The following is a 26430-nucleotide window of genomic DNA, read 5'->3' as shown; positions in this document are numbered from 1 at the left end:
GTTGTGTTTTCGGTGTCGTCGATTAATTTGCGGCTGGCTGAACTGAGAAAGCACACCCTCAGGTTGTTAGAGTGTTGATCTTCTAAAATATACACGGATAAAAAGGTGTAGTCCTCGGCCAACACAGCTGGATGAGAGACGCATGACAATAAAGAGTCTATGTTAAATCCTGGCTGTTGTGTGTCAAGGGGTTATTTACAGTTGTAGCCTTCTGTGTGTGGGTGAATGTGACTTTGTGTTCATACGGATGTTAATGGGAGTCAGATCTAGGACAAATAGAGAAAAACAGGAAAGAAAAATGGACAAACGAAAAATGGTAGGAAAAAGAAATATCGTCTGTGGGTATTTACCCAAATCCCAACCACCCATTTTTGTGAGATTAGATGTAATGAGTTTAAGAGTGTCTGATTACATGGTGCATTTGTACAGCATCCAAGCCTTGACTTTCCTTTAATTAGAGGAGTTTCAGGCGTCCCGATGATGTCTTGTTAAGGCAAGTTTAAATGTAATTTATGTCTATCTGTACATTAACTTTGTTTGATCTTGTACCGAGAGTCTCGATGCGTCTCAGGGGCCCTTGACTTCATCACTGTAGATAACACCTATGGATAATATGGAAATGAACGGCACAGGTGTCACTGGCTGATGTTTTATTGTGGAATGCCTCGCCATATGTTCGTTCAACATCAGTCACTCAATGACGTCTGCCATATGGCCATGGTATTTGCTACTACTAAGTTGAAACTCTTTTTGAAGTAAATGATAGAAAACGGTGTGTTTTATACAGTATATTGTTAATTATTATTGTTACCCCTCTAAATATTCTACCTTAGTACATATTGTTGACTCTTTGATTACCAAGTTTGAGATTTTTTGACAGAACATTTAGTTTATGCCATGTGTTAATGGTGCATTTCAGACTTTTTCTTGTTTAAATCTATTGGTGCCAGTAACATTCAAGACTAATCAGCCTTTAACCCACACAGGCTCTATTGTAGGAGAGAAGTATAATGGGGCATAGAGTACGCTCTGAACAGCCAGAGGAAGACATTAGTGTCAGTAAAGTTCATGTGAATGTTACGCACAAATCACACGATCCGTACATAGTATCAATGAATGTCTATATGAATATCATTTGTCTTGGTTGTACATCTTAATGCATGTGTGTGTGTGTGTGTGTGTGTGAGTTCACTGAGAGCCACAGAAAAGTGGAATCAGATTTCTAAAGTCATGGTCAATAGTAGATTCTGATTGTGATCATCTCTCATACATTTTAAGGTTTGTTTGAGTTTTTTCTTTTACAGCTGGGTAAAGTTATGTTGGACAAAATAAAAGTGATTTGGTAAATTTAGTACTTTCCTGTGACTGACAACTTTGACCCACTCGGAATGAGCATGTTGTAGTCAGCTCCTTTCATATTCCACTCACATAGAGTGTAAGCAACTCAAGTATTATTATCTACTTTCTCTCTCAGGCGTGTCTAACATCAATATAAATCTGGAGCTGGGTCATGTTACAACATGTAGTCTCGTTGCTTAAGGCCTCAGTATAAGCGGAGCTGCACTCCTACCTGTTGTTGCTGCTCTTTGACTTCCACAGTGTAGAATGAGGTAGAACGAAGGCTGTTTTCTCAGGTTTCACACGTTAAGTGGCTTAATGTGTTGTTAATGGGTCGTCTCTTGGGATAATGCATGATTATATTAACCTTCATCAGTTGTTAGGTTCCTCTCTCTAACTTCTCGGTCCCTGTAGCTTCCCAACCTGACTTACCTGCAGTCTGAAGCTCAGAGCTGCCACCTGCTGTTTACAGTAGAAACAGGTGAAGGCTTCTGCAGACCTGACAGATGTGAGCTCAGATCAGAGAACCGCTGCCGAACCCCCCCCCCCGCAGCACACTGGGGGCCTCCCTCTGCGTTCACTTCTTTTTTTTTTCCATGAACATATATTCTGGAAAGAAAAAAATAAAGATGAACGTTAGAAGTTATTAATATTCTTTAGGCTAGTTGTGAAGAAAATATTGTATTTAGTTGTTAATAATCAGCTTCAAGTGTAAATTACCATGTGCCACATTATTCAATGTTCAGATATGCTCAGTAGCCGCACATTAAAAGTATAAAGCCAACTTTCAAATCCAAGTGGTTAATGAGACGTCTTGGAGACACAGAGGCTTCATCATAGGTGGTTTGCAGGTTTTGTCTTTTGAACATGAGTCAAGTTTTTGAGACGCTGCCTCTGGAGGAAATGATCTCATGTCTAACGGCTGGAAACTTCACTACAACAAAGGCTTGCATTTTCCAGACCTGTTCTCTCTGAGTCTCTGTGCAGAATATTACATTCTGAAATATATGGTGCGTTTGCATACAGAAAGTATATGTTGTTGTTTGGCAGTATATGGCATTGCATTTTCTTCATGTTTTTTTTTTTTTTAAGATTCTTATTTAGATTGATTGTTTCATATAGTTGAGACAGACCTAAGATCATGGTTTTAGCATTTAAAATGAATTACACATAATATTTATGAACTCACCAACTGATCCCCATGAGGCAGCTGCTCCACGGACAAATACATAGCTTCATTTCTGGAGGCTGTTGGGACAAGTTGGAACAGACTACAGCCCCCCCTCAGCAGAAAATAGGGCTAATAGAAAATGGATGTTTGCCTTTTGTTTGTCCGTTTAAACATGTGCTTTCTTCCTTGTGACCTGATGACTATAAGCACTTGACCAAAAGTACATTTTGACCTGAAATCTCAGAAAAGAAGTTTATGTCTCAAAAGGATCATCGCTAAAAAAAAAAAAAAAAACAGATGCGCTCGTGCTTGGCAAACCTTTTGTAGATTCACAGATTCACTTTCTTTTTTTTTTTTTTTTTGCTTTTAATTGAACTGATACAAAGTTGATAAACTAAGACTCACTTCCTGCCTCTGTGTTGTTCCAGGAGATGACATGAGCTGCACGGTAGATGGCCAGGTGTACACAAACAGGGACATCTGGAAGCCAGAGCCGTGCCGGATTTGTGTTTGTGACAACGCTCAGGTGCTCTGCGATGAAATCCAGTGCGATGAGCTGAGTAACTGTGAGAAGGTGTACATCCCCGACGGCGAGTGCTGCCCAGTTTGTCAGTCTGATTCCGGCGGCGGCGGCGGAGGCGGCGGCGGCGGCGGAGCGACCATTCCTGGTGAGTGAGCAGTTGCTCTGCGAGGGACTGACTTTTCATTTCTATTGTAGACGGAGGCCGCATTCATTCACACTCACTCCTTGTTTTAACACGAACTTTAACAGCCTCAAATGACGACAAGCATTAAGTTCCAATCAAGAATAATAACGACATCATGACCCTGACAGATGTTTTTTAGTTTTGACAGGTTGTCAGTGAGAGCTGATCTATTTATCTGTCAGAGACAATGAGCAAATTGCTCCCATTATCAGGCTGCTGCACTCGTGCTAAAGCTGAGTGACACGAGATTGATTGTGTTAATTGACTAGTTTGCCTTTGTTTACCTTGTCTGACCTGCATAATGATGATAAATGAATCTCTTCAGCATGCACCCAGCACCCTCAGCTTCCACACTGAGGATTTAATTAGGATTTTCCTACTGATCCCTGAAATAGTCATGGTGGAGATATGATAGGATGAAGAAATAATGTGATCTTTTATGATTTTTCCTACAGATGGGGGAAGGGTCTATAAGGTAGGCTGCAGTTTAATTACTTTGGATATTTGTGCTTTATCATTCTTAGTGATATTATCACCACCATGTAATATGTAAAAAGTTTTAAAAGGTCTTGTCATATCTGTCTGTTTATTCAGGGTCAGAAGGGTGAACCCGGGGATGTCCCACTTGTGAGTGTTTGCTAAAAACAAACTTCTTTTTTTTTTTCACACAGCCCAGAAAGGCTCGGTTTAAACGCAGGATCTAACTGGTGTTTTATATGATTTCCCTGCAGGTGACTGGTATTAGAGGCCGTCCTGGACCTATGGTGAGCATCTTTGTTGCTTGCAGTTTCAGTGTGAATGTTCAACCACCTGAATTGACACTAGATGGCATGAGAGGACAGTTACCTCCTGCATAACTTCACCTTAAAAGGATGTCTGCAAAACCTGAATAGCCCTGCAATCGCCTGAGTCACTGTGACATTTTTAAGCACCACAGTATATTTAAAATACAGCACATTGTTGTGACGTGATTGCAGTGTTGTCGCTCTCAGATCTTTATTGTTGCTTTTTGTTAATTACAACAGGGACCTCCCGGCTCCCCAGGAGACAGAGGACCACGTGGAAACAAAGGAAGGCCTGTAAGTCACATCCACAAGTCTCCACAGAAAAAAAGCAGTAGATTATAGATTAAAGTTACACCCTACACCGCCAAAGTAGGATGATCAGATTGTGATTTCACCCTTCTGTCTCTTTTTGCCTGATGTCATTTCAATATTTATTCTGGAGTTTTTAGAGGACATATTGTAGCACAGAGTGTGATAAACAATAACAGTATTTAGTGGGTTAAAGTATACATTCATCATTTTAGAGATGCAAGAGCTTTATGAACTCAAATATAGTGCAATCATTAACTTGTGTCTAATTCTGTCACTTCAGCAGTAATATTATATATTGAGTTTCTTAGCCTATTTCATATGCAGATTAATATAATTAATGTACATTGTATAATGTTTTGAACATATTGCAAAATAATATATTTTTGACAAACAGTTATGTCCATATAGTCTATTTGAACCTCTGCTGATTCTCTGAATGCAACATTTCACATGACTTCTGGTCTCTTTGATTACTGAGGTCATGAGAACGACCCTGTTACTCCTTATTCTGTCAAACTAGTCAAAGTGGTCAAACTAAAAAAAAAAAAAAATACTGCTGTTTAAAAACATTTTTTCAGGTCAAGGGCAAGAGACTAACAGTCAAAACATAATGTAATGTGGAAAGTTGATGTATAATGTGCTTACCAAGCAGAAATGTAGCAGGTTGATGAATGAATGTGCCCCTCTTGGTGGAGTTGCAATCCAGTTGAGGGCAGCGTTTTGAGGGTGATTTATTAGTCCATAACCAACGGTTTCCCTCCTGCACACACTTTACAGCTCATAGTTCATAAACAAACAGAAATTAAGCTGCATCATGGGCAGAGTATCTCAGCAGCACTGACTGATTGACCAGTCTATATTTCAGTTTTTAAGTTCACAAGATAAATAAACACAACGAGAAAGTGAAGCAAAGTGCTTCCATAGACACAAAATGAATGAATCAGTCTCAGGCTGAGCAAAGTAATAAAATGGTGAATCAGCATCTCTCTCTCTCTCTTCTTTCTAGGGACTGCGGGGTACTGCGGGTTATGATGGAGAGCCCGGTGTGCCAGGTCAGCCAGGTGAACCGGGACCTCCAGGACATCCAACACACCCAGGGGTGAGTTGTACAGGGAGCGTTCTCACATATCGGAAAACGCATAACGCACACCTACATGCAAACACAAGACAAATGATCTCAAAGGATGTGTTGAAGCCTACACTACACTTTAAACTTAGTGAAGACGTAATCCGTGACGAGTGCTTACATGATGCCAGCCCCAGCCGCTGTGCATTTTGAGATTTTATGTAAATCATATTTGAGCAGAAACAAAATAAAAATAACTTGCTACCTTGACAGATTGACTCAGCTGTACATGTACTTGCACTGACTTCTTGTGCTCACACTGGTACAAATTAAATTCATTTTGCATACTTGTATTGTGTTTTGTTATATATCATTTGTACCCATATTTGCTGTGCATTTGAACCCATTTGCCACACTGATAAATGCTAAATACGTACTGATTAAACACAATTAACCTAATCTGAAGTGTGTCTGCTTCACCTGCAGGGTCTGGAATCTCAGATGGCCTCAGGGTTTGATGGAAAAACCGGACCACAAGCGATGTTAAGTGGCTCAAGGGTAAGAGGATGTCAGCAAAACCTCTTCTTAAGCCGCTCATCCATAAAACCTGTCTGAAGCAGTATTTACATATATGAGCTTTGATTGTGTATTGGAAAATGAGTGTTTTTAGCTTTGGGAATGAACAGTGCTACGCTGGCAATTAAGAACAGCCTGGAGGTACAGTGTTATAGATCTGTGCACTGTGCTGCCAATACTTGTTTAATAGGTTTTTAAACAAGACTCCGGGGAGTCATATGTTGTACAGATTGTAAATGACAATTTTTGAATTTTGGGTTGTATAAATAAACTTTATTTTATTCTTTAGTTGTCAAAGCAAAAAGAGGAAGACAAACACTAATCAAACCACATTCTCTCTAAGGTCTGATACTGGATATAATGATTTAGATTTAAAGTTGTACTCCATCTATTTAGTGTTGCACTTTCATAAAGTCTGGGGACTCGAGAGAGACACATAAAAAGAATGGTTCCTAGTCAAGCTCCAAAACTCACTGGATCCTACATATCCCATGATGCATTTTGATGCGTCTTTCTTTGATCTCTGTTAGATCATCCCTGTCTAATGAATACCCTATACAGGATGATACAAATGCCCCAGGTTGTTTCTATTATAAATTTATACTCTATAAGTCTGAAAAAAAATACCCTGATGTTATTGTTTCAGAATCTAGAGCTCCAGAGAAACATACATATACTACATATACAACATTATGCAGCTTTCACTGTGTGAATGATACACGCCATGATAGTAAGTAGAAAGTAAAAACACTTGATGTGTTTAATCAGTGGCGTTCTCCTTTAAACATGAATACTGTATGTTGTTCATCCAGAAGTAGCTCGCTGCAATAAAACCACTGGAATTTTGGATCAACTTACCACCGCATGCACACGCACACGCACACGCGCACACGCACTCACACACACACACACACACACACACAACACACACACACACACACACACACTGTCTCAGCAGACATGTTGGATCAAATACAGGAAGTGGCTGAATGTTGCATAAACATTGTCCTTGAACAATGTTATAAGAGCTGCAGCATCAGGGTCTACAAGTATATTTAGCCTCAAATGAACTCTGTGTAATATCAAACTTTGGAAACTACAAATGAGAAACATTTTAAAGCATGAGGTGATTGAACAGTCCCAAAACTGACAATAATTTTGGTTCATTGCTGAGGTGTAAAAAGAGCATTAAACATGTCGTTGTGAGTTTCATAGCCTGACAGCTACTGACTTCAGATTAGGATAAATTTACTCTTGTTTTAATTAGAAAGTGCATTTTACATTTTTATTAGCAAGTACACGACCACACTGCTTTGGCACACTTCAATGACTTCAATCTTTATCTGTGTAACTGAGTCACCGCGAAGCAGAGGCATGGCTATAAAGAGTAGAAGATGTATAATCTGGTTTTACAAGATTAACAAGATTGAGCAAGTTCTTGTGAAGACGTAAATGTTTTGGTAACTTCTGTGATGTTTTACAGTAAATGAGCTTCATTTAAACTTTTACATAAAAATCCTTTTATGGCATCTGTCTGCACTGTAGTCAGACTTCAGCACAGTTACAACCCACTGCGTTTTGTGTGTGTGAACATTGGTCAGGTTGGGAATGGACCACTAGTAAAAGTCTGTGCTTTGACAGCTGTTTTAATCATTGGTTCGTAGACTCTCTCCATTAAAAATGAATCCACCGAATGAATCCATCCGTCTCAGAAACTACAAATGATTTCAGTACTTCCCTGTATGTTTCCATGTTGTTGCTCAAACCCCAGAGAGCACATTCATTTCTTTCATCGTTTGATTTTTAAAATTTTTTTTTGTTAGGGAGAGTCTGGAACACGAGGACCTCCTGGGCCAAATGGTTCTCCTGTAAGTACACAACATCTCAACAAGCTTAGAGTGGCATTTTATTACTTTCATATGTTAAATGTTTAATTGTTTCCCTCCCTCATCTAAGGGTCAATCTGGACCACAAGGGCCTCCTGGAGAAGTTGGAGATCCAGGACATATGGTATAACATTACTTTTCTGTAACTAATACACTTATTGATACACTGATTTGCATGATGTTGCCCTCTGCTTGGAAGTGCAACAGCACGCATGTCACCTTGACAGTTGTATTACCCTGAATACATTTAGATTTTACTGTGAGGGCAGGTGATTCCTGGATGTTTAAACTCTGACTGTGTGTTTCAGGGTCCATCCGGCCAGAGGGGACCTGAGGGTCCACCGGGGAAACCAGGTGAAGATGTAAGTCAGCTCTGGGCTCTTTGTCTGTTGTCACAAAATCATATTCCATCTTACTTTAAGCAAACTGCAGGATTTTTTATTAATAGTCAGTCTTACATTACAATCTTACATTTCCATTACACTTGTGAAGTTAGAAAAGACTCCAGCCTCGAGCAGCTGAATGTAAATCTGTAATGATTAATTAGTGTTTCCCACAGTTTGTCAAGCCCGGCTGGATTCATAACAAGTGGAGGATCCTGGAGCCGCTTGACAGTTAGAGACAGATAATACGCTCACGGACATTATCTGAACTGTCAAAGTTTAGAGTGTTGCTATAATTACGTACCATAATCGACCTGAAACCACTTTATTTTCCACCCCTGATTGACAGAAGGTTGAGTCTCCCTTAAATCCAGACACATTATTTAAACATGTCGTACAGCATTTTTCTCTTTTTCCTTCCTTCATGAGTGAGAAAGAGAAAATAAGAGGCCACATGTTGGAAGCTGATAACGGTCTCTGTGTTTCTAAACATATTGATAAGTAAAAAAGTCATGAAAAAAGCATAGGAACAAAATATGGACATTAACAAACAACCTCAGATTACATTAAGGATGGAGTAGCTCTATCTTTGTATACCAGTCAGATCAGATATGGTTTTCCTGTGTTTTATACAAGAAGCCAAAAACCCATCACAGTATAACAAGGCTCCAGCTCTAAACCTTCTCCACAGTACCAAGTGCAGTACGTGGATGAGACGCTCCTTCACCATCACACTACTAGAGAGAAAAAACCTAATGTGTGATTAATTTCACTTTTACAGTGAAACCTTTTGCGGTCAAATACGTCTGTAACATGTGCATGTCATGTCCTCACACAGGGAGAAGCAGGCAAATCAGGAAACAGTGGTGAAGTTGGATTCCCTGGATCGGCAGTAAGCTTCTCCACCTCAATACGTGCAGCACTTAAACTGTGTCACTACACAGATGAAGCTGTAATCTCGTCTTTCTTGTTTATGAGTCCCGAGTAGATAAAACTGACAACGCTGATCTCCGTCACATATTTTAGGGTTCCCGAGGTTTTCCTGGTACTCCTGGGCCTCCAGGACTGAAGGGTCACAGAGTGAGTATGAAGTTTCTCAAACATTCATGGACGTGCTACTGAAATATAAAAGAAACATTCATGGTTGCCCAAGTACTGAGAAGTCTTCAGATAAAAGTGAATCTACTCATTTTGCCGGACAGCGGTCCATGTCAGGACATGTCAGTGCATTCAGCTCTGCGCTCACAGCAAAAGGGAGCAGTGGAGTTTAACTTTTTTTTTTCTTTTGCTAACAGGGTCATGGTGGACCACTTGGCCAAAAAGGTGAAACTGGAGCTCTTGGATCCAAGGTATACATTTTTCTATACTATGTATTTTCAGTCAGTTTGTTTGACTGATTGATTGGATGACTGTTTATTGGTTAAATAATACCTGTTTGACTCGCCTGCCTTGCTGAAAGGCCTGTAAAATATCTTGTCATGTAGTAGTGTTATCTTAATGTAACTAAACAAATATGTTTTATTCTGGTTTTCTAGGGTGCTACAGGGCCCCCTGGTCCAATGGGAGGACCTGGACCCATGGTGAGTTATATTTTCAAATTTCTGTTTTAAGGTGTCGATGGAGTTAGTGGATGGTTAAGAAAGTCTGACACTCATAAGTAGCCAGGGGTAACCGATTCAGATTATAATGCTTATCAATGTATGTGGATTACAGTTCACTGACATATTTCTGATTAAGCTCTTTCCTTGAATTCCTCAAGGCTTTATCCAGACCATTATAAATAACCCTCGGAACTTCCTAACTTTAAACATGCACAGTGAGTGGAGGACAGCTGTAATTTATTGGTCTGTGTGTGTCACAGGGTCCTGCTGGGATGCCAGGGGAGAGAGGACGCTCTGGACCCGGCGGTATAGCGGTAAGGATTATATGACTATGCAACAGCAACATCTGCCACCATATTAATGTTTCAATGTCACTAATATCCAACAATTTAGAAATTGATTTGGAATTAACGGGTATTTGTGTGTTACTAATACAGTTTTGTGTTGGCTGTTTAAAACTGGCCTTTTACAAAGTGGTTTATGAGTCAAAGTGAAATGTCTGAATTTATCTTTTAGGGAAAACGTGGCTCACCTGGTAATGTTGGAAAACCTGGTCCAATGGTAAGTCAGCATCACCACTGTTGTGTATTTACATCACACTTCAATAACCAACATGGCATTATTTTTGACCAGTGTAGAATATATACACATGTAGAGGAGGTCCTGCTTGCAGTGTGTTATTGAAAGTATTTGGTAAATAGTTTTTCTTAAATGTGAATGCTCATATTTTGTTGATGGGACTGGGCATGTAAACTCCACTTAAGGTAGTGATTTTGACCAAGCAGCTGTATCTCCCATCAGTGGACTACCAGTATGCTTGTAGACTTTTTTTGTTTATCATCAAAGTCTCATTTTCATCGCTGTTTGTTTAACAGGGTCCCTTGGGTCTCAGTGGTCCACCTGGATATCCAGGAACCCCAGGAATGAAGGCAAGTACAGAAAAACACTTCGCCTACATTATATTCTCATACTAATGAGCTCTTTTATGACTTTACAATAAATAGTCATTTATTCTCGTTTGCTCTTATTGTTATCTTTTATTATATGAACTGTTACCATTAATTGTTGTTGTTTGAAACTTATATAAAGACAATTCAAAACAAAACGAATCATTTTCACATTTCTGTCTGTTAACCGTACTTTGATTGTTTTCCAAAGGGACAACCTGGTCCCACAGGAGTCCGGGGTCCTGAGGGCCCACAGGGACAGAGAGGAGAGACCGGTCATCTGGGTAGAGCTGGACCAGTTGGCATCAGGGTTAATGTCTTGCTTTACTTATACTTACACATCACATACTGTACATCATGAGGAGGTTTTTAATGAAGAAAAGTTTTTGATCTGCTGTGATTGGCAGCATCCTCACAGTTGAATGGTATTATGTCACATTAGTTTATCACATTACTAAACATCTACTCAAATGATCATCTAACTGGAAGACTTGTGTTTAAAGGGACCCATGGGTACAGATGGTGGACCAGGTACCAAAGGACCAGTGGTATGTGTGAAGTTATTTAATTTAAACAACATACTGTGTATATTTATGATGTGAATGCACGGAGGTCACATTTAACATGACTGACTATTTACAGGGTCATCTTGGTCCACAAGGTCAAGGCGGCCATCCTGGACCTTCTGGCCCACCAGGACCTCAGGGAAGCACTGGCCAGCCTGGTATCAAAGGACAACTGGTAAACTGGATTTAAATTTTGAAAATCCTTGCTTTTTATTGCTGGCTTTTAAAATCCTCACTAAACATGTTTAATGTTTGTGTTACAGGGAGATGTCGGTGTACCAGGATTTAAAGGAGAGGCTGGACCCAAAGGAGAATTTGTAAGTTCCAAATGTAGCTGCAGAAACAACTAAGTTTTAAAGGTCCCATATTTTACACTTTCTCTACATTTTATTTGAAGCATTGGTCCATAAGAAGATATATTTGTGGTTTTAAGAACCAAAAAACAACTCAGTGTAGTTTACATCTCCTTTCTCTTTCTGGAGCTTTAGTCAGTGAGCCAATCAGAAGAGAGGAGGCTCTGAGTCTCTCTTGTGATTGGCTGTTTTCTGAGTGATTGAATAAATATATAGCAGATTTCAGGTAAATAATCAGAGAAACCAAATCCTGCAAGGTTGGATGGTAGGAGGGGCTTGGGGCATGGCTGAAAACGGTGACTGCTTTGTTGTGACATCACAGGTTACGGAAGTCCTTACGGCTTGTTTTAAGGCTCAGTTTCTGAATACAGGTTGTGTCTATTTCTCTGTGGACTGAACACACTTAAGACCTGCTTTAAAACGAAAAAAAAACATGAAATCTCATTTTATACAATATGGGACCTTTAATTCTGCTCTATCAGACATCCAGAAATATACACTCATATACAAGTAAAACTCAAAGGACATTTCATATAAGGAAGGTAACAGGTGAGACTTGGTTTCAAGCATATTCTGGCTTGTGTGTCAACTTTCTAGGGTCCGTCAGGTTCCCAGGGAGTGATTGGACCTCAGGGTGAGGAAGGAAAGCGAGGACAACGTGGAGACTCCGGGTCTGTCGGCCCTCCTGGTCCCGTTGGTGAGAGAGTGAGTCAGCATCCTGCCTCCTACTGTATCATTCATCAGACGTAGAGCTGCAGTTTGGGGTCATCAGGGGTCATTGCAGTAATGAATTCAATCCAGAAAAGTAATCACTCTGGGGAGAAGAAAAATGAGGGGCAACAGTGAAACATTTTAACAAATTAGCGTGTGACATTGGAAATGCTGCCATTTATGCAGGCAATATACTGATTCTCGGATGAAGGCAAATATGGTGGTTAGCACCGTCGCCTCACCGCAAGAAGGTCCTGAGCTGAATCCCAGGCAGCTGTGGCCTCTCTGTGTGAATTCTGCACGGTTTCCTCATGTCTGTGTAGTTTCCTCCTGGTGCTCCGGTTTTCTGCCACAGCCCAAAAATTAGGTGAACCGGAGAATCTAAATTGACCATAGACTGGCGACTGCCCCCACAATGACCCTGCAGAGAATAAAGCCGGTGTAAATGATGGATGAGTTTTGGTGGTTTTCCATGTCACATTTGGTGGTACGGTTTTTGTAGACACATCTAGATGCAACATTTTCTGCTTCAGGAGTTTCTTAATACAAGGATGTGATCTTCACGCCACTGATCCTGTTATAAGTATAAAATGATGTAGACTTTAACTCGTTGATGTGTTTTGTAGGGAGCTCCTGGTAACAGAGGATTCCCTGGTGCTGATGGTCTGCCAGGACCTAAGGTATAGTATGTTTTAGACTCATTGTTTCTAGGAATTGGTCTCTACAGTACGCAACACCAACAAGTGATTAAATATCATCAAATTAATTAATCATTTATAATTTTTTTTTGTCTAAAGGGTGCTCAAGGAGATCGTGGCACATCTGGACCACCTGGGCCCAAAAGTTCTATAGGAGACCCTGGCCGTACAGGAGAACCTGGTCTACCAGGTGCAAGGGTAACACAGAAGAGCTTGATATTTTAACTTTTCCCTTGATTACCTGTCAATTCATTCGCTGCATTTTCTATGTTTATTTCCCCAATTTCCATTAATGACATTTTTGATATGTTTTCCAAAGGGTCTTACTGGTACCCCTGGAGTCCAGGGGGCAGAGGGCAAACCAGGACCACTGGTAGGTCACAGTGCTCAATCACAGATTAGTCAATGGACATAAAATATGATTCAAGGTTATCATAAATTATCAGTGATAGTTAAGTCAAAGTCTGGTTTGCTTCTTATCAAGGGTGCCCCAGGTGAGGACGGTCGTCCAGGCCCTGCAGGCTCCATTGGAAACAGAGGCCCCGCAGGAACCATGGGAGTACCAGGTCCCAAGGGCTTCAATGTAAGGCTGCAGAGACAATAGAAACTTTTCATAAACAGTTTATTTTCAGCTCTGTTTCTCATTCTAAACTAAATGTTTTACCTTCAAAGGGTGACCCAGGAAAGACAGGTGAACAAGGATCAGCAGGAGTGCCGGGTCAAAGAGTGAGTACCATTTATGAATGAAACGATGTGTGGTACACTTTATTTTGCTTATATACATCCAGTCATAGATCTGTCAGTAGTAAGCACAGCAAGAATCCAGTTTATATCTCAGCATCATGACCACACTGCATTGACTGACAGTATGATGTCTGTTGAACTGGCTTCAATAATGTTTGTATTATCTTTCCTTTACTTTGTCTCTTTACCACAGAGATCATTTGTGTCTTCTTAATCTAATTTCAGTTAAAGGATCTAAAGGATCAGGCAGAGCGGGACAGGTTTTTAATTGTCACTTTGTTTTCAGGGTCCTCCTGGAAAAGATGGAGAGGTTGGCCCTGCTGGTCCCCCTGGGCCATCTGTAAGTGTCTGCTTTCTCTTTTGTTACATTAATTGCATTTTCCCTCCTGCCATCAAAAGTGACTGAGACATTAACGTCTGCTCTCACAGGGTGTTGCAGGAGACAGAGGAGAGCAAGGACCTCCAGGTGTAAATGGATTCCAGGTACGTAATTGGTTTTGGCTGGTAGTAAAATGTGATGTGAATGTGAATGTGAAAGTTGTAAAACAGTTCATGAACATAGATTGGGGTATTTTAAAATGATGCGACTTCAGCCTGTGCTGCAGTCTTGCTCTGATGGCCATGTTTAACCGTTCTTATGTGTTCTTAGGGCTTGCCTGGAAATCAAGGCCCCCCTGGAGAATCTGGAAAACCAGGAGATCAAGTGAGTGTGACAAAAGCTTTAACTCCATATATGGCTACATTGATACATTAATGTTGTTCAGTGTCCTAACACATGTGAAATCATTTGAAATGTCACACACGGATCTTGACAGTGATCAGGATTCAGTTTGGACTCTGTCTGTTATTTCCAGGGTATTCCTGGAGAGCTCGGTGCTGTGGGTCAGATTGGACCAAGGGTAGGTGAATTTCCCCATGATGAATAAATTCATTTCTGAGGTAGATAGTCACTCAGACGACCTGAGACCAAAACTGATGATGTTTTTCCTCCAGGGTGAGCGTGGAATTCCTGGGGAGAGAGGAGAAATGGGCACAACTGGTCTGCAGGGACCTAAAGGAATCCCTGGTGCACCTGGTCCAGATGGGCCAAAGGTACTACTATAATGGCATAACCAATGTGTACAGCAAAAAAATACTACCAAGTGTTAAACAGTTTACACCACTGACAGACAAAAAAAAAAACTAACCCTGGTGTTTGTCACTGAAGGGTAGCCCCGGTCCCCCTGGTGCACTCGGTGATGCGGGTCCCCCAGGTCTTCAGGGAATGCCAGGAGAGAGGGGCATCTCTGGCCCTCCTGGGCCTAAAGGTGACAGAGTAAGTTTGTCATCATCTACTTTTTATATTAATTCTTCCTCTTGATATATGTTTCATAGCAAACATACGAAATGACAACACTAATGTATCTTGACTGGAAAATGTTTATTTGTGGAAATATTATAACATTTTTATGCTGTAGAAAAGTGCTGTAGTAATCTGCCAGTTGTTCTAGAGTTACAATCGATGAGTGTGACGCTGATCTGTGCTCTCTCTCTCTTTTTCTCTGTCTCTCTCTCTCTGTCTCTCTCTCTGTCTCTCTCTCTCTCTCTCTACACTTTTTATGTTTTGCTGTGTAGGGATCAGTTGGTGAGAAAGGATCAGAGGGTACACCTGGAAATGATGGTGCAAGAGTGAGTAAAACATCTTTCACTCAGTGCAAACACCTTTAGTCTCAGCTCATCCATGAACAAAAAAACGATGATTTATCAGTACGAGCTTGAGGCTTGTCGCAGCTTGTTCAGAGAAATGTGACTGTACAAGCTACTGGTAACAGCGATGAGCGGGTATCTCCAACCGGATTTCTTTTCTGTCAACAGGGGGCCCCAGGTCCTGTTGGCCCACTAGGACCTGCTGGACCCAGTGGTGAGAAGGTACAGTGTTTCTTTTCTTTCTTAACCATGTTAAAAAGCAGCTGCTCACGTCACAATGAGTCAAGGTTGCAGGAAGTGAAGTTGTTTTTAGTAAAGTAAAGCGTCAGTTCCCAGGATGCTCAGTATACTGTTAATCCTCCCGCCTGTTGTCTTGTTTGTATCTGATAGCATCTGCCAGCTTGTGAAGAGAGAGTCTTTGGCTTGCATTGCTTTTACAGATATAAAAATACTGGATTTATAATACACAGCCTCAATAAATGATTTTAGAAATTATACTTGTTTAAATTAAACTTGTATCTTTGCAGGGTGAACCCGGACCCAAAGGACCATCGGGACCTCCAGGATCCAGAGGAATGCCTGTGAGTAGACCTGGCCAGTGTTTTCAACTTTTACATTAAGTCTGTTTGTCCTTGTTTATTGTGCTGCAGTACATGAAGTATAAGTTATTACATGGTGCTTTAGTAGTGATGTATCTTGTACCACAGGGAGCAAGAGGTGACCCTGGCCCAATCGGTGCAGTTGGATTTGCTGGACCCCCTGTAAGTAGATACAACAATCCTCTCAGCTTTGTCTACCAAAACTATTTATTTATGTAATTAGCAGTTTTTGATCTATTTTTTCCATCATTACCTCCTCTCTACAGGGTCCTGATGGTCAACCTGGAGTCAAGGGAGAGCCTGGAGAGCCAGGTCAGAAAGGAGACGCTGGATCACCAGGACCTCAAGGCTTGGCTGGGGCTCATGGACCTCCTGTGAGTTGCATACATGGAGAATAAATTAAATCAATTTAAAAGTAGTTGTTCTCTCACATTTTCATGCAGGAAACCGCTTTACATCTAAACAGTGTCATCAGTCATGTGTGTACTACATTTGGTCCAGTCTGGAAGTTTTGGCGTATTAATTAATCTCTTCACTGTATGTGTTCAAGGAGTCAGAGAAGTTAGCGCTCATGTTTTGCAGACATGCTGCTGATGAAAGCTTTTCTGATGAAGTGTTGTTTTTTCAGGGGCCAATTGGTGTTGCTGGACTGAAAGGCGGAAGAGGAACACAGGGTGCACCAGTAAGATCATTTAACAATTATAGTTATAGTAGGTGTTATTACATGGTGAAACAGGAAGGGTATCACTCCTGATCGTTTAATTCATCTCATGCAGATTTGACTGCAAACACATTGTTATAAAACTTGTAAAGCAACATCTGAGCACCTTGTATTATTTTTCTACTCCCAGGGTCCCACTGGTTTCCCTGGATCTGCAGGAAGAGTCGGACCACCAGGCCCAACTGTAAGTAATATTCTCGTTGTGAATGAAAACATTCAGGGAACCAGGTAGAAATAATCTTAGAATTGTAAATGACACCAGCAGCTGATCGCAAATAAGAGTTTGATAAAATTCCTCCACACACCAAACAGTGAAACACCATTTGCACCATCTCTGCTGTTTTAACAGTATAACTGGACAGACAGTATCTTTTTGGGAGAAAGATGGATATGAAAATAAGTTTTGAATAGAAAGCAGACTTTACTGGAAACACCAACAGTTACCAACATGTGAATACTCACTTTAGTTTTTCTTAAATTAACCTGAAGGAGACACCAACACTCAGCTCTGTTGTTAGTTTCACAAGTGGAGCAACAAATAACAGTTTCAGTTACTGTAGCTCCTGTAAAGTGCAGTCTGTGAGCATCTTTAGCCACTAAGGCAATGAGCTGAGGTTATCTCATGACTGTAACCACTCCTGCCAGGGTCCAGTTGGAGAACCTGGACCCCTTGGACCTCCAGGGAAAGAGGGACCTCTTGGCCTTCGTGGAGACCATGGACCCCCTGGAAGACAGGGAGAGCGTGGTCCAGCAGGACCACCTGGCAGCCCAGGAGACAAAGGAGACTCTGGAGAGGATGGACCCACGGTAAACTGATGTTCTAGTTCTGACAAGCATTCAGATTGATGTAGACTGAGAGTGTTCATTCATTTGAAATTGGGAGACACAAGTTAACACAATCTAAAAATCGTAACATTAAAAGTGGATTCTGTTTTATATTTAATCTAAATGTTCTGTGTGTGGTGATCTGGGTTTTAGGGTCCTGATGGTCCTCCAGGTCCAGCTGGAACTACAGGACAGAGAGGCATCGTGGGTCTTCCTGGTCAGAGAGGAGAGCGTGGGATGCCAGGTCTTCCAGGACCAGCGGTCTGTGTCACTGACTCTACTGCACATGAGTTTATTTCTTCACATCATTTGTAAAACTGAGTTCAACTTGTAGCTTGACACTAATGTGTCTTTTGATTAGTGTGTGGTGGGTGTAATGGTCCTTTAAATGTCATATTTTGAGTTACCTGTTTCTTTTCTTAGGGCCCACCAGGAAAACAGGGAACCACAGGAACATCTGGAGATAAAGGCCCCCCAGGCCCAGTTGGTTCTCCTGGTGCTAATGGACCTCGTGGTGATCCTGGTCCTGATGTAAGTACAAGTTTTAAAATGATTATGGTTCTCAAGTTTTTTTTACCTCAAATGTTTCTCTGATGTTTACAGTTGTCTTGATGTGTTTTCCTGTGGTCTTCAGGGTCCTGCAGGATCTGATGGTCCACCAGGCAAGGATGGTGTTCTTGGACAAAGAGTAAGAGACAAAGAGAATTGTGAGCTTCATATTGTTTTGCATATTTCAAGAGACTAACAAGTTTTACTTCTCTAGGGAGACCGAGGAGATCATGGTCCAGAGGGCTTGGTTGGTCCACAGGGACTTCCTGGCACCCCGGGTCCTGTTGGTGCACCGGGTGATGCTGGAAAGAGAGGAGAGGCTGTAAGTGGACTTTGTCACCTCTGTCTCTCCTGTGCGTTAGTTTTTGTCTCCGTCCAAGAGCGTGATAACAGATTGACACACTCACAGAACATGAGTACAGTCTGTAGGTGGACTGGATTTCACCCATGAGAGCATGTTGGAATGTGAACAGACTTAATATGAAGTGATAGGAGTGATGTGTTTGGGTATAATAAGGAGTTGGAGTTCTTCAGTGCTGGCAGAGGTCTGTGCTCCCTGAGGGCTGTGTAATGATTTGACTCATTCGCAGGGCTCCAGAGGACCTCTTGGTCCACCTGGCTCCGCCGGAAGGAGAGGATTAGTGGTGAGTCTCCGATATTCTACTTAGAACACCTTGAGATTATGAAAAATATCACTATAAAAGAGCTCACATACTCCAGATGATTGTAAATGACTTTTCTGATAGACTTAGATGAACATTACTGCTGCTATTAGCCCAGAACCACTATGAGAACTTCCCCCTTTAAAAACAAATATGAAATGTATTAAATCTTTCTTAATTCAGGGACCCCAAGGACCAAGAGGAGATAAGGGTGACCTGGGTGATCACGGAGAGAGAGGACAGAAGGGACATCGAGGTTTCACTGGTTTGCAGGGTCTTCCTGGACCTCCAGTAAGTCAGAGTGATGCTCAGTGATCAGAACATGTTGACTCATCTTTCCTGACACACCCAGAGTTTGTTTGTTTCTCCTTCATTCAGAATCACTTTGCCGACCGTGGCAGTGAGGCAGTGATTAAAAGCTCAAACGCATTCACTTCACTTTTGATTGCGTTTTCTATACTTTTCATACATTTGATGCATCTATTTCTCAATAATAAATAAGAATAATAGATAATATAGATAGATAGATCAATAATAAAATAAGAAATCTGTCTTTTCTGTTTTTGCCCCTTGATGTGAAAGATTAATTCACAGACAAAGGTAAAAAAAACAAAAAAAAAACATAATGACTGTGAAGTCACATTTAAATGGACACACTAGACAGCCACCTGCTATATGCTGATTCATAAAAATGCAGGTATGTGGATGCACGGTGGGAAAATCTATTGGAGGACAACAGTCCTCCAATACTGTACCAGTATCTTACTTGAAAATGTGCTGCAGCTCAGGACAGGCTGTTGGCTGTAGTTGTCTGTCACCTTTTCCCATAACGTGGCCTTATATAAAAAATATTCTCCACATTGTAATAGAGAGTAAAAACATCAACATATATCAGAGTCTTTTGTATTTATAGTAGGGAGTCTCTTACGGTGGAGTATCATCCATCAAGTGCAGGTGCATTAAAGAGACTAATGGACATTTATTTCTCTCTTTAAGGGCACAACAGGTGAGCAAGGTGCTCCAGGAATTGTTGGACCAGGCGGCGCGAGGGTAAATGCTACACTTTGATCTGTTTCAGGAGGTTAACATGGATAATTAAAATATCATACTGTATTTTGTAATATTATGAGCATTGAATGGAACAAACATAATAGATATTTAGTTTAGTTTTATACTAACATTCATTTTGGAATCAAACTAACAATTCGTAACTGGAATATGTTGCAGGGGCCTCCTGGACCTATTGGACCCCCTGGTAAGGAAGGATACATCGGACAGCCGGGGCCGATGGGACCTCCTGGAACTCGTGGACTCAGTGGAGAAATTGGGCCAGAGGTATTATCTTGTTTTACAATACAGTGGAAGCTTTACTGTGTGTTGTTTAATTCATGAGAGACTGCAGTAAAAAACTGTCAGAGTCTCTGTGAGTTAGTAAAAGCAGTAAAAAAAACTGAAAAATAAAACACCCAAGAACCAAAATCCTCCCTAAATAAAACTAAATCCACAGGGCCCTCCAGGAGAGGCCGGACCCCCAGGTCCTCCCGGTCCCCCAGGACCTCCCATGGCTGCTATGGACGACCTCTTTGGCGGCCCTCAGGATTACGACTCCGGCCCTCCTCCTCCTCCTGAGTTCAGCGAGGACGAGGCGATGCCCAACAGCAACTCGACCAACATACTGACCGTCGACCCCAGCGTCCAGGCCACGCTGAAGGCCCTCAGCAGCCAGATCGACAGCATGAAGAGCCCAGACGGCAGCAGGAAGCATCCTGCAAGGACCTGCGATGACCTGAAGAGATGCTACCCCCTGAAGAAGAGCGGTGAGTGTTTTGGGAGATTTTACACGGATCCAAAAGGTCTGTTTTCGTGTTTTTCTCACATTGATTTCTTTGAACAAAACAGAACATCGTTGAACATCTTGTTTTCTGACACTTGAATTGGTCCTAACAAAACTGCAGTACTCACAGAATGAGAGCTACAGCTCACAGGGTGCGCAACATGAATCCCAGCCTTCCCTCTTTATATTTGTTCTCCAGTTTATTATCTTCTCATCTCGTCAGCGCTTCTTCCTTTCATGATAAATGTAGAAGGGGAACGATGTCTCTGAACCATGGAATAAAACCACCAGCATGTAACATCGCTTATGTATTTCACCACGGCAGCTGTAGAGTAAATCAACACTGAGACTGAAAGGTTTCTGCTACAATCATCCTGATCATTTTGTTCTGTAGGCGAGTTCTGGGTGGATCCAAACCAAGGCAGTGCCGAGGACGCCATCAAAGTGCACTGCAACATGGACACCGGAGAGACCTGCATCTCCGCCAACCCATCCAGCATACCTCGTAAAGTGTGGTGGAGCTCTTCCAGGAACAAACCTGTGTGGTTCGGAGCTGACATCAACAGAGGAACACATGTGAGCGCTTTTACATTTCGCTGGTGGGAGAGAGAGAGAGAGAGAGAGAGAGAGAGATAGAAAGAGAGAGAGAGAGAAAGCGAGAGAGGGAAGCAGAGCTGTGAACGGAAAGTGCTCAGTGAAGCTGTTAAAGACTTTATAGAGAAAGAGAAAGAGTCTTGTAAAGGATTTGCTGCTGTGATTGAAATAATGAGGCAGCTACAGACTGAGTGAGAAAGGAAAGAAAATAATGAAAAACTCATATATAGACTGTATTGATTGAGTATTGATTGCTGTTTCTGTTTCTCTAGTTCACTTATGGCAACAAAGATCAGTCAACGAACTCCGTCACAGTGCAGATGACCTTCATCCGCCTGCTGTCCAAAGAGGCTTCCCAGACCATCACCTACCACTGCAAGAACTCTGTGGGCTACAAAGATGAGAAGCATGGCAACTTGAAGAAAGCCGTCATCCTCAAAGGCTCCAACGATCTGGAGCTTAAAGCAGAGGGAAACAACCGCTTCAGATACACGGTGGTGGAGGACTCCTGCTCAGTAAGTTCCCACGTCTCAGTGTCATGATTCTGCTCTTCTTACATATTCATCAGTTATTAATTGAAGCACAGGTGCTGCGAGGCTGGTCATACTCTGTATCTTTATTATCCTCATCCAAACTCGTGAAATGACCAAATCCAGCAATGAGTTAGTCTGTCCTCAATACCCTTTTTAAAACAGGTCATTAAAATACAATTTCATTTTAGAAAAAAAAACAATTTTCTAAAATAGCTAGGCATTAGTTTTGCAGACTTTATTTAAAACCACTGTTATCAATATTTTAATAGTAACAGCAGATGAAATGACTATGTAATAAACCCACTGACAATTGCAGTTCCCCTCAGCTCAACAGAATATGTTCTAATAATAATAGCAATGATAATAACTTTAGTGTTAGTGTCTTTCAGCTCATTGTTCAAAAACCCAAACTTTCCTGTTGTGATTTAGTCTCCCCGCTCTCACCAATGATGTTCACACACATTGCTGAGACGAGTTGAGACATTTGCAGCAGTGAAAGAGATTTTCCAGCGGTAGAGAAGTGAGCTGCGATCTCATCCTCCCGCTCTGAGGGGAGCTTCACCGCGGCGTTTCGGCACACGGTCAGAGCGTTTTATGTGGCGTAAAACCGTACAGCTGCGGAAAGTAGAGGGATCCAACTCTAGACAGTCAGGCAAACTGTAAAGTGACTGCCAGTCAGAGCTGTAATGTAAAATCAACTCCTCATGGTTAAGGGTGTCTCCCAGTCGTGAAACGCTGCCATGTTGCAGTTAAGAGTCAGAGGTACCTTTTTAGTTTTTTTTTTCTTACTTTGTTTGCCAAGGTCTATTGTGCTACAGTTATTCTGATTTTAAGTGAGTCCTTAAGTAAAAGACTTTTGAAAGGACAAATCCTTAAATACATAAGTGAACATTTTATGGAAACCTTGAGAAGAGGAAGACTCAAGGGTATTTTGTGTAACTGTTTGTATTTTAAGGAAACCTTAACTCAGACTTTACAAAAAATCTTAACTTAAGGTGTTTGGTGCAGTCGGCCCCAGATGTTTCCCCTCTGGAGTTAATGGAGATCAAAACAGAGCTAAGAGTGAATATTAAATAAACAACTCCAAACATGCATGCTAATGTTGCTCAGACTGTAAATAGGCAAGTGTAACACTGTAAAACACATCAACTTGATGTGGGGATAATCTGTCTGTTGGGTTTACAGTTGTTGTGCTGCCCCCTGTGGCCAAGGAAGTGATTGATTGGCTTTTTAGTCGTGGATAAATAAACAGTTGATGCATGAATGAGTATTTTTGGCAGCGGGGCGGTGTACATGGGATTGGATCAAAATAAATGAAAAGAGTGTGTGTGTTCATGGAAACGAAGGAGCATCAGATGTTCACTGATGAGTTTTCAATAATTTATCTGACACAGAGAGACGAGGATTAATTCACTTCTGGTCTTTTCGTTGAATCTGTTGCCTTTTAAGGACTGAGGTTACTGGGCAAAGAAAACTAATGTGTAAAGTTGTTGCCCAGATGAGATGAATCTGATGCAGTAAAGCAGTATAAAAATACTTCACCATGTTACTGAGATGTTTTATTCTTCACTGAAGGAAGCTGTAAAACTACTAAGGCACTGACTGAATTTCCGTTTGTCTCCCTTTCACAGCGAGCAACTGGCAACTGGGGCAAGACAGTGTTTGAGTACAGGACACAGAAAACAGCAAGACTTCCTATTGTGGATATTGCCCCCGTGGACATTGGTGGCCCCGATCAAGAGTTCGGCGTCGATATCGGGCCCGTGTGCTTCTTGTAAGAGCGTTAGCAGGGATGCGTCGAGGACAATCCTGAGACTATTGAACTGACAGCTGACGCGATCAGCCACATTGTACATACGAGTACTGAGAACTATTCTGGCCCTGTGGCAAGATATTTATTGTGCCTTTTGACCCAGTTCAAGACATCGACGATTTGTAAGTTAGATGAATGTTTGGAATATACATAAAAAAAAAAATTTGGTATAAAATCAGATCATTCCTCTGTCTTCTTGTGTATGTTTGACTTTAAGCTTCATGCATTTTGAGGCTCACTATGTTTGGTCAAAGATCTCACCCTTTCATTTTATTCAAGAAAACAACATTACCAAAGATATATTAATATAAAAGCTTCAAAATATTAATTAAAACTGCTGTTTACAGGCCCAGAAAAACCCCACTGAAGCTACGCCCAATGTCCCGCCACTACTAATCTTTACAGATCTTTACTGTCTGTTCTTTTTTTATTTTTTTTTTATTTTAAATGTCTGAATATTAAAACAACATTGTGGTGCTATTGAGGAAACAAATACAGCTGATGATGCGTTCACCAGCTCAGGTATTTTCTCAAGACAGTTTTGATGAACCAATGTCTGTATCCAGTTATGTCAAACTCTGTACCGATCATGTAGAACATTAAAGACACATTAAGACTGTCGATTTCCTCAGTGTTAGCTACCTCGTCACCGAAACTGAGCAAAACGACGACACTACATGTAAATCTTTTTTTTTTTCACAGGTGCTGTTTTGTAAGTAAGTGTGATCTTTGTGCACTTCTCCCGGCTTCGCGGTACAGGGCAGGGTTTGGGGATGCCAATAAAGATCTTTCTGTCAACGATGGAGAGATGAATGAGGATGTTGTGTGAGTGGTGTGTGGTGATTTGTGACATTTTTCTTTTCCTCACCTTTTAATATCCTACAGTAAAAAGGTAGCACAGAATATTCTATTTTTATGCATGTCAGTTCCCCCTTTTTGCAGTATCCTGGACTTATATGCTCTTGAAATCCTTTTTATAATCAGTTTTATAGAATAAGGTGGCTGTGAGTGCCTGTTTGCTTTGTATGTCTTGCTATGCAACAAATTAAACAAAATGCTTGTTAATCCCCCCAAGCTCTTGTCATATTGATTCAGGTATAGTTAGGTCCTTTAAGTTTGTTATTTTGCACACACTTATTTTTGTAGTTTAGGGTTAAAACAAATGTACTTGACATAGATGCCCAGTTGTTTCTAATGTAAGCTGGTTTGTTTTAATTCCATTGTGACCATATGGTTCGTATTTTTTTTAAAAGTATTTATTCTAGATTTGTAAAACTTTGCAAAGCTTGAGTGCACTGCTAACACCCCAGAGGCAGAGAGGAGGAGGAGGAGGAGGAGGAAGGAGCCATCCATACTGGAAGCAGATGCGTTTCATCCTTTGAAAATAAATATTGAAAATATTTCTCTCTGCCTGTTCTTGTTTGAGGAGAGTCATCTGGTCCTTTAAAAAACCTTAGAATAGAATCGTTTGAGCCTCAGGAGGAGTGAAATCAAGAATCTGTGATGAATGTAGGACAACGTGAAGCCAGATCACAGAATTAATACAGACGTAGGTGAAGTAGGAGAACTGTTACTGAAGCTGAACATCAGCTGTGCGCTTTGAGCTAAATGCTAACATAAGCATGCTAACATGCTCCCAATGCTGATGTTTAAGGTTATATTTCCTTGTCCACCATTGAAGCGTAGCGTGTTAGCATGCCGATGGGAGTGTCATTAGTTCTGCAGGTATTTGATCGTAGAGCAGGTGTTGATCTGCACAAATGTTATCCATGCGATACTTTCTGAGGCATTTCAGTCTGAACCCGCCGGCCGATGTTGTCATGCTGCTGGAGATTGGCCCGCAATAAACACACAAAAACTTTAAACAACAGCTAAATAAAGTCACCCAAGAATAATATGAAATGATTAGCATTTTTGTTTTTGCAGTAAGATTTTCTTTAATAACTGTAACAGCAAAGTCAATGCAACCAAAAGTAAAATAATGGGAATAGTACTGCAGGTATGGACAGAGTCTGTCCAAAAAAGTGCCTTCTGGTGCAAGAAAAGAGGAAAGTAACATGATGACAAAGTAATAATATGAGATGTAAATACTGAAATGCCGATTCAAACTTGTGAAATGCAAAAAAAAAAAACCCCAACAACAAACAAGAAGAAACAACAACAAAAAACCTTCAATGCCAAAAAGAAAAGGTGGAAATGTCAGTAAATAATATCCAACTGGATTAATTAACTACATAACGTGACTTGATGTTGAGTAAAATAAGCTACAGCATGTGATGTTAGGGACGAGCTGAAGGTTTGTGGTTCCATTTATTTTTCTTGCCAGCTTGTGTTCGGCGTACAAACAGGAATGTTTCAACGATACAGAATTCAAATGATGCATACACACAAACGGTCTCATATGAAAATTCTGCCACAGAGTGTACCATTCAACATATCATCGACTATTTACATCTCTCATCCCCTGTGCAAGCAAAGGTCATCAAAACTACTCCTTCCATATTTAGTTTTTTACAAAAATAGTTTTTTTTCTATAATGGATCTGAGTTTTTACCTTGAAAAAACCAATCTAAATGCAAATGCATATAAACCTCAAGATGAAAAGTGTGACATCTTGACTCAGCTGTGGAGTGGATTTTGGCACTTCTTCATACAAACGAGATAAAAGTACGCGACGAGGAGCATCTTCTTGGCATCAGCAGCGGCTGTCTAGCGGGTCCAGGGAGAAGACGGTGCCCTCTAAGGTTAGTCCCATTTTGAACCCCTCCTG

The 26430-nt window shown here is 41.0% G+C and overlaps 2 protein-coding genes across 9 annotated transcripts in view; one reads left to right on the top strand and one right to left on the bottom strand.

The window, feature by feature from the left end:
- col5a2a (collagen, type V, alpha 2a) overlaps positions 1 to 24729 on the top strand; it is a 40944-nt gene extending 16215 nt beyond the window's left edge. The window contains exons 2-54 of the mRNA XM_056389183.1: positions 2938 to 3177; positions 3672 to 3691; positions 3811 to 3843; positions 3948 to 3980; positions 4242 to 4295; positions 5320 to 5412; positions 5866 to 5937; positions 7779 to 7823; positions 7912 to 7965; positions 8150 to 8203; positions 9063 to 9116; positions 9251 to 9304; positions 9520 to 9573; positions 9760 to 9804; positions 10086 to 10139; positions 10342 to 10386; positions 10701 to 10754; positions 10984 to 11082; positions 11276 to 11320; positions 11415 to 11513; positions 11602 to 11655; positions 12289 to 12396; positions 13029 to 13082; positions 13200 to 13298; positions 13420 to 13473; positions 13585 to 13683; positions 13773 to 13826; positions 14131 to 14184; positions 14274 to 14327; positions 14494 to 14547; positions 14699 to 14743; positions 14838 to 14936; positions 15052 to 15159; positions 15459 to 15512; positions 15699 to 15752; positions 16058 to 16111; positions 16238 to 16291; positions 16396 to 16503; positions 16758 to 16811; positions 16981 to 17034; positions 17496 to 17657; positions 17829 to 17936; positions 18099 to 18206; positions 18310 to 18363; positions 18439 to 18546; positions 18815 to 18868; positions 19070 to 19177; positions 19883 to 19936; positions 20114 to 20221; positions 20394 to 20703; positions 21115 to 21296; positions 21587 to 21829; positions 23479 to 24729. Coding sequence (XP_056245158.1) covers positions 2938 to 3177; positions 3672 to 3691; positions 3811 to 3843; positions 3948 to 3980; positions 4242 to 4295; positions 5320 to 5412; positions 5866 to 5937; positions 7779 to 7823; positions 7912 to 7965; positions 8150 to 8203; positions 9063 to 9116; positions 9251 to 9304; positions 9520 to 9573; positions 9760 to 9804; positions 10086 to 10139; positions 10342 to 10386; positions 10701 to 10754; positions 10984 to 11082; positions 11276 to 11320; positions 11415 to 11513; positions 11602 to 11655; positions 12289 to 12396; positions 13029 to 13082; positions 13200 to 13298; positions 13420 to 13473; positions 13585 to 13683; positions 13773 to 13826; positions 14131 to 14184; positions 14274 to 14327; positions 14494 to 14547; positions 14699 to 14743; positions 14838 to 14936; positions 15052 to 15159; positions 15459 to 15512; positions 15699 to 15752; positions 16058 to 16111; positions 16238 to 16291; positions 16396 to 16503; positions 16758 to 16811; positions 16981 to 17034; positions 17496 to 17657; positions 17829 to 17936; positions 18099 to 18206; positions 18310 to 18363; positions 18439 to 18546; positions 18815 to 18868; positions 19070 to 19177; positions 19883 to 19936; positions 20114 to 20221; positions 20394 to 20703; positions 21115 to 21296; positions 21587 to 21829; positions 23479 to 23625 — 4415 coding nt within the window. The 3' untranslated portion in view covers positions 23626 to 24729. The remainder of the gene's footprint in view (positions 1 to 2937; positions 3178 to 3671; positions 3692 to 3810; positions 3844 to 3947; positions 3981 to 4241; positions 4296 to 5319; positions 5413 to 5865; positions 5938 to 7778; positions 7824 to 7911; positions 7966 to 8149; positions 8204 to 9062; positions 9117 to 9250; positions 9305 to 9519; positions 9574 to 9759; positions 9805 to 10085; positions 10140 to 10341; positions 10387 to 10700; positions 10755 to 10983; positions 11083 to 11275; positions 11321 to 11414; positions 11514 to 11601; positions 11656 to 12288; positions 12397 to 13028; positions 13083 to 13199; positions 13299 to 13419; positions 13474 to 13584; positions 13684 to 13772; positions 13827 to 14130; positions 14185 to 14273; positions 14328 to 14493; positions 14548 to 14698; positions 14744 to 14837; positions 14937 to 15051; positions 15160 to 15458; positions 15513 to 15698; positions 15753 to 16057; positions 16112 to 16237; positions 16292 to 16395; positions 16504 to 16757; positions 16812 to 16980; positions 17035 to 17495; positions 17658 to 17828; positions 17937 to 18098; positions 18207 to 18309; positions 18364 to 18438; positions 18547 to 18814; positions 18869 to 19069; positions 19178 to 19882; positions 19937 to 20113; positions 20222 to 20393; positions 20704 to 21114; positions 21297 to 21586; positions 21830 to 23478) is intronic.
- Positions 24730 to 25571: 842 nt separating this feature from the next.
- Positions 25572 to 26430, bottom strand: part of gulp1a (GULP PTB domain containing engulfment adaptor 1a) — an 84733-nt gene continuing 83874 nt past the window's right edge. For all 8 annotated transcript variants that reach the window (XM_056389473.1, XM_056389474.1, XM_056389475.1 and 5 more), the window contains one exon: positions 25572 to 26427. In XM_056389473.1, the coding sequence (XP_056245448.1) occupies positions 26356 to 26427 (72 nt within the window). In that variant the 3' untranslated portion in view covers positions 25572 to 26355. The remainder of the gene's footprint in view (positions 26428 to 26430) is intronic.

This window comes from Seriola aureovittata, chromosome 11 (assembly GCF_021018895.1).
Source record: "Seriola aureovittata isolate HTS-2021-v1 ecotype China chromosome 11, ASM2101889v1, whole genome shotgun sequence".
NCBI classification, from domain to species: Eukaryota; Metazoa; Chordata; class Actinopteri; order Carangiformes; family Carangidae; genus Seriola; species Seriola aureovittata.
Note: the sequence above shows the minus strand (reverse complement) of the source record. Positions and strands in the feature narration are given on the sequence as shown.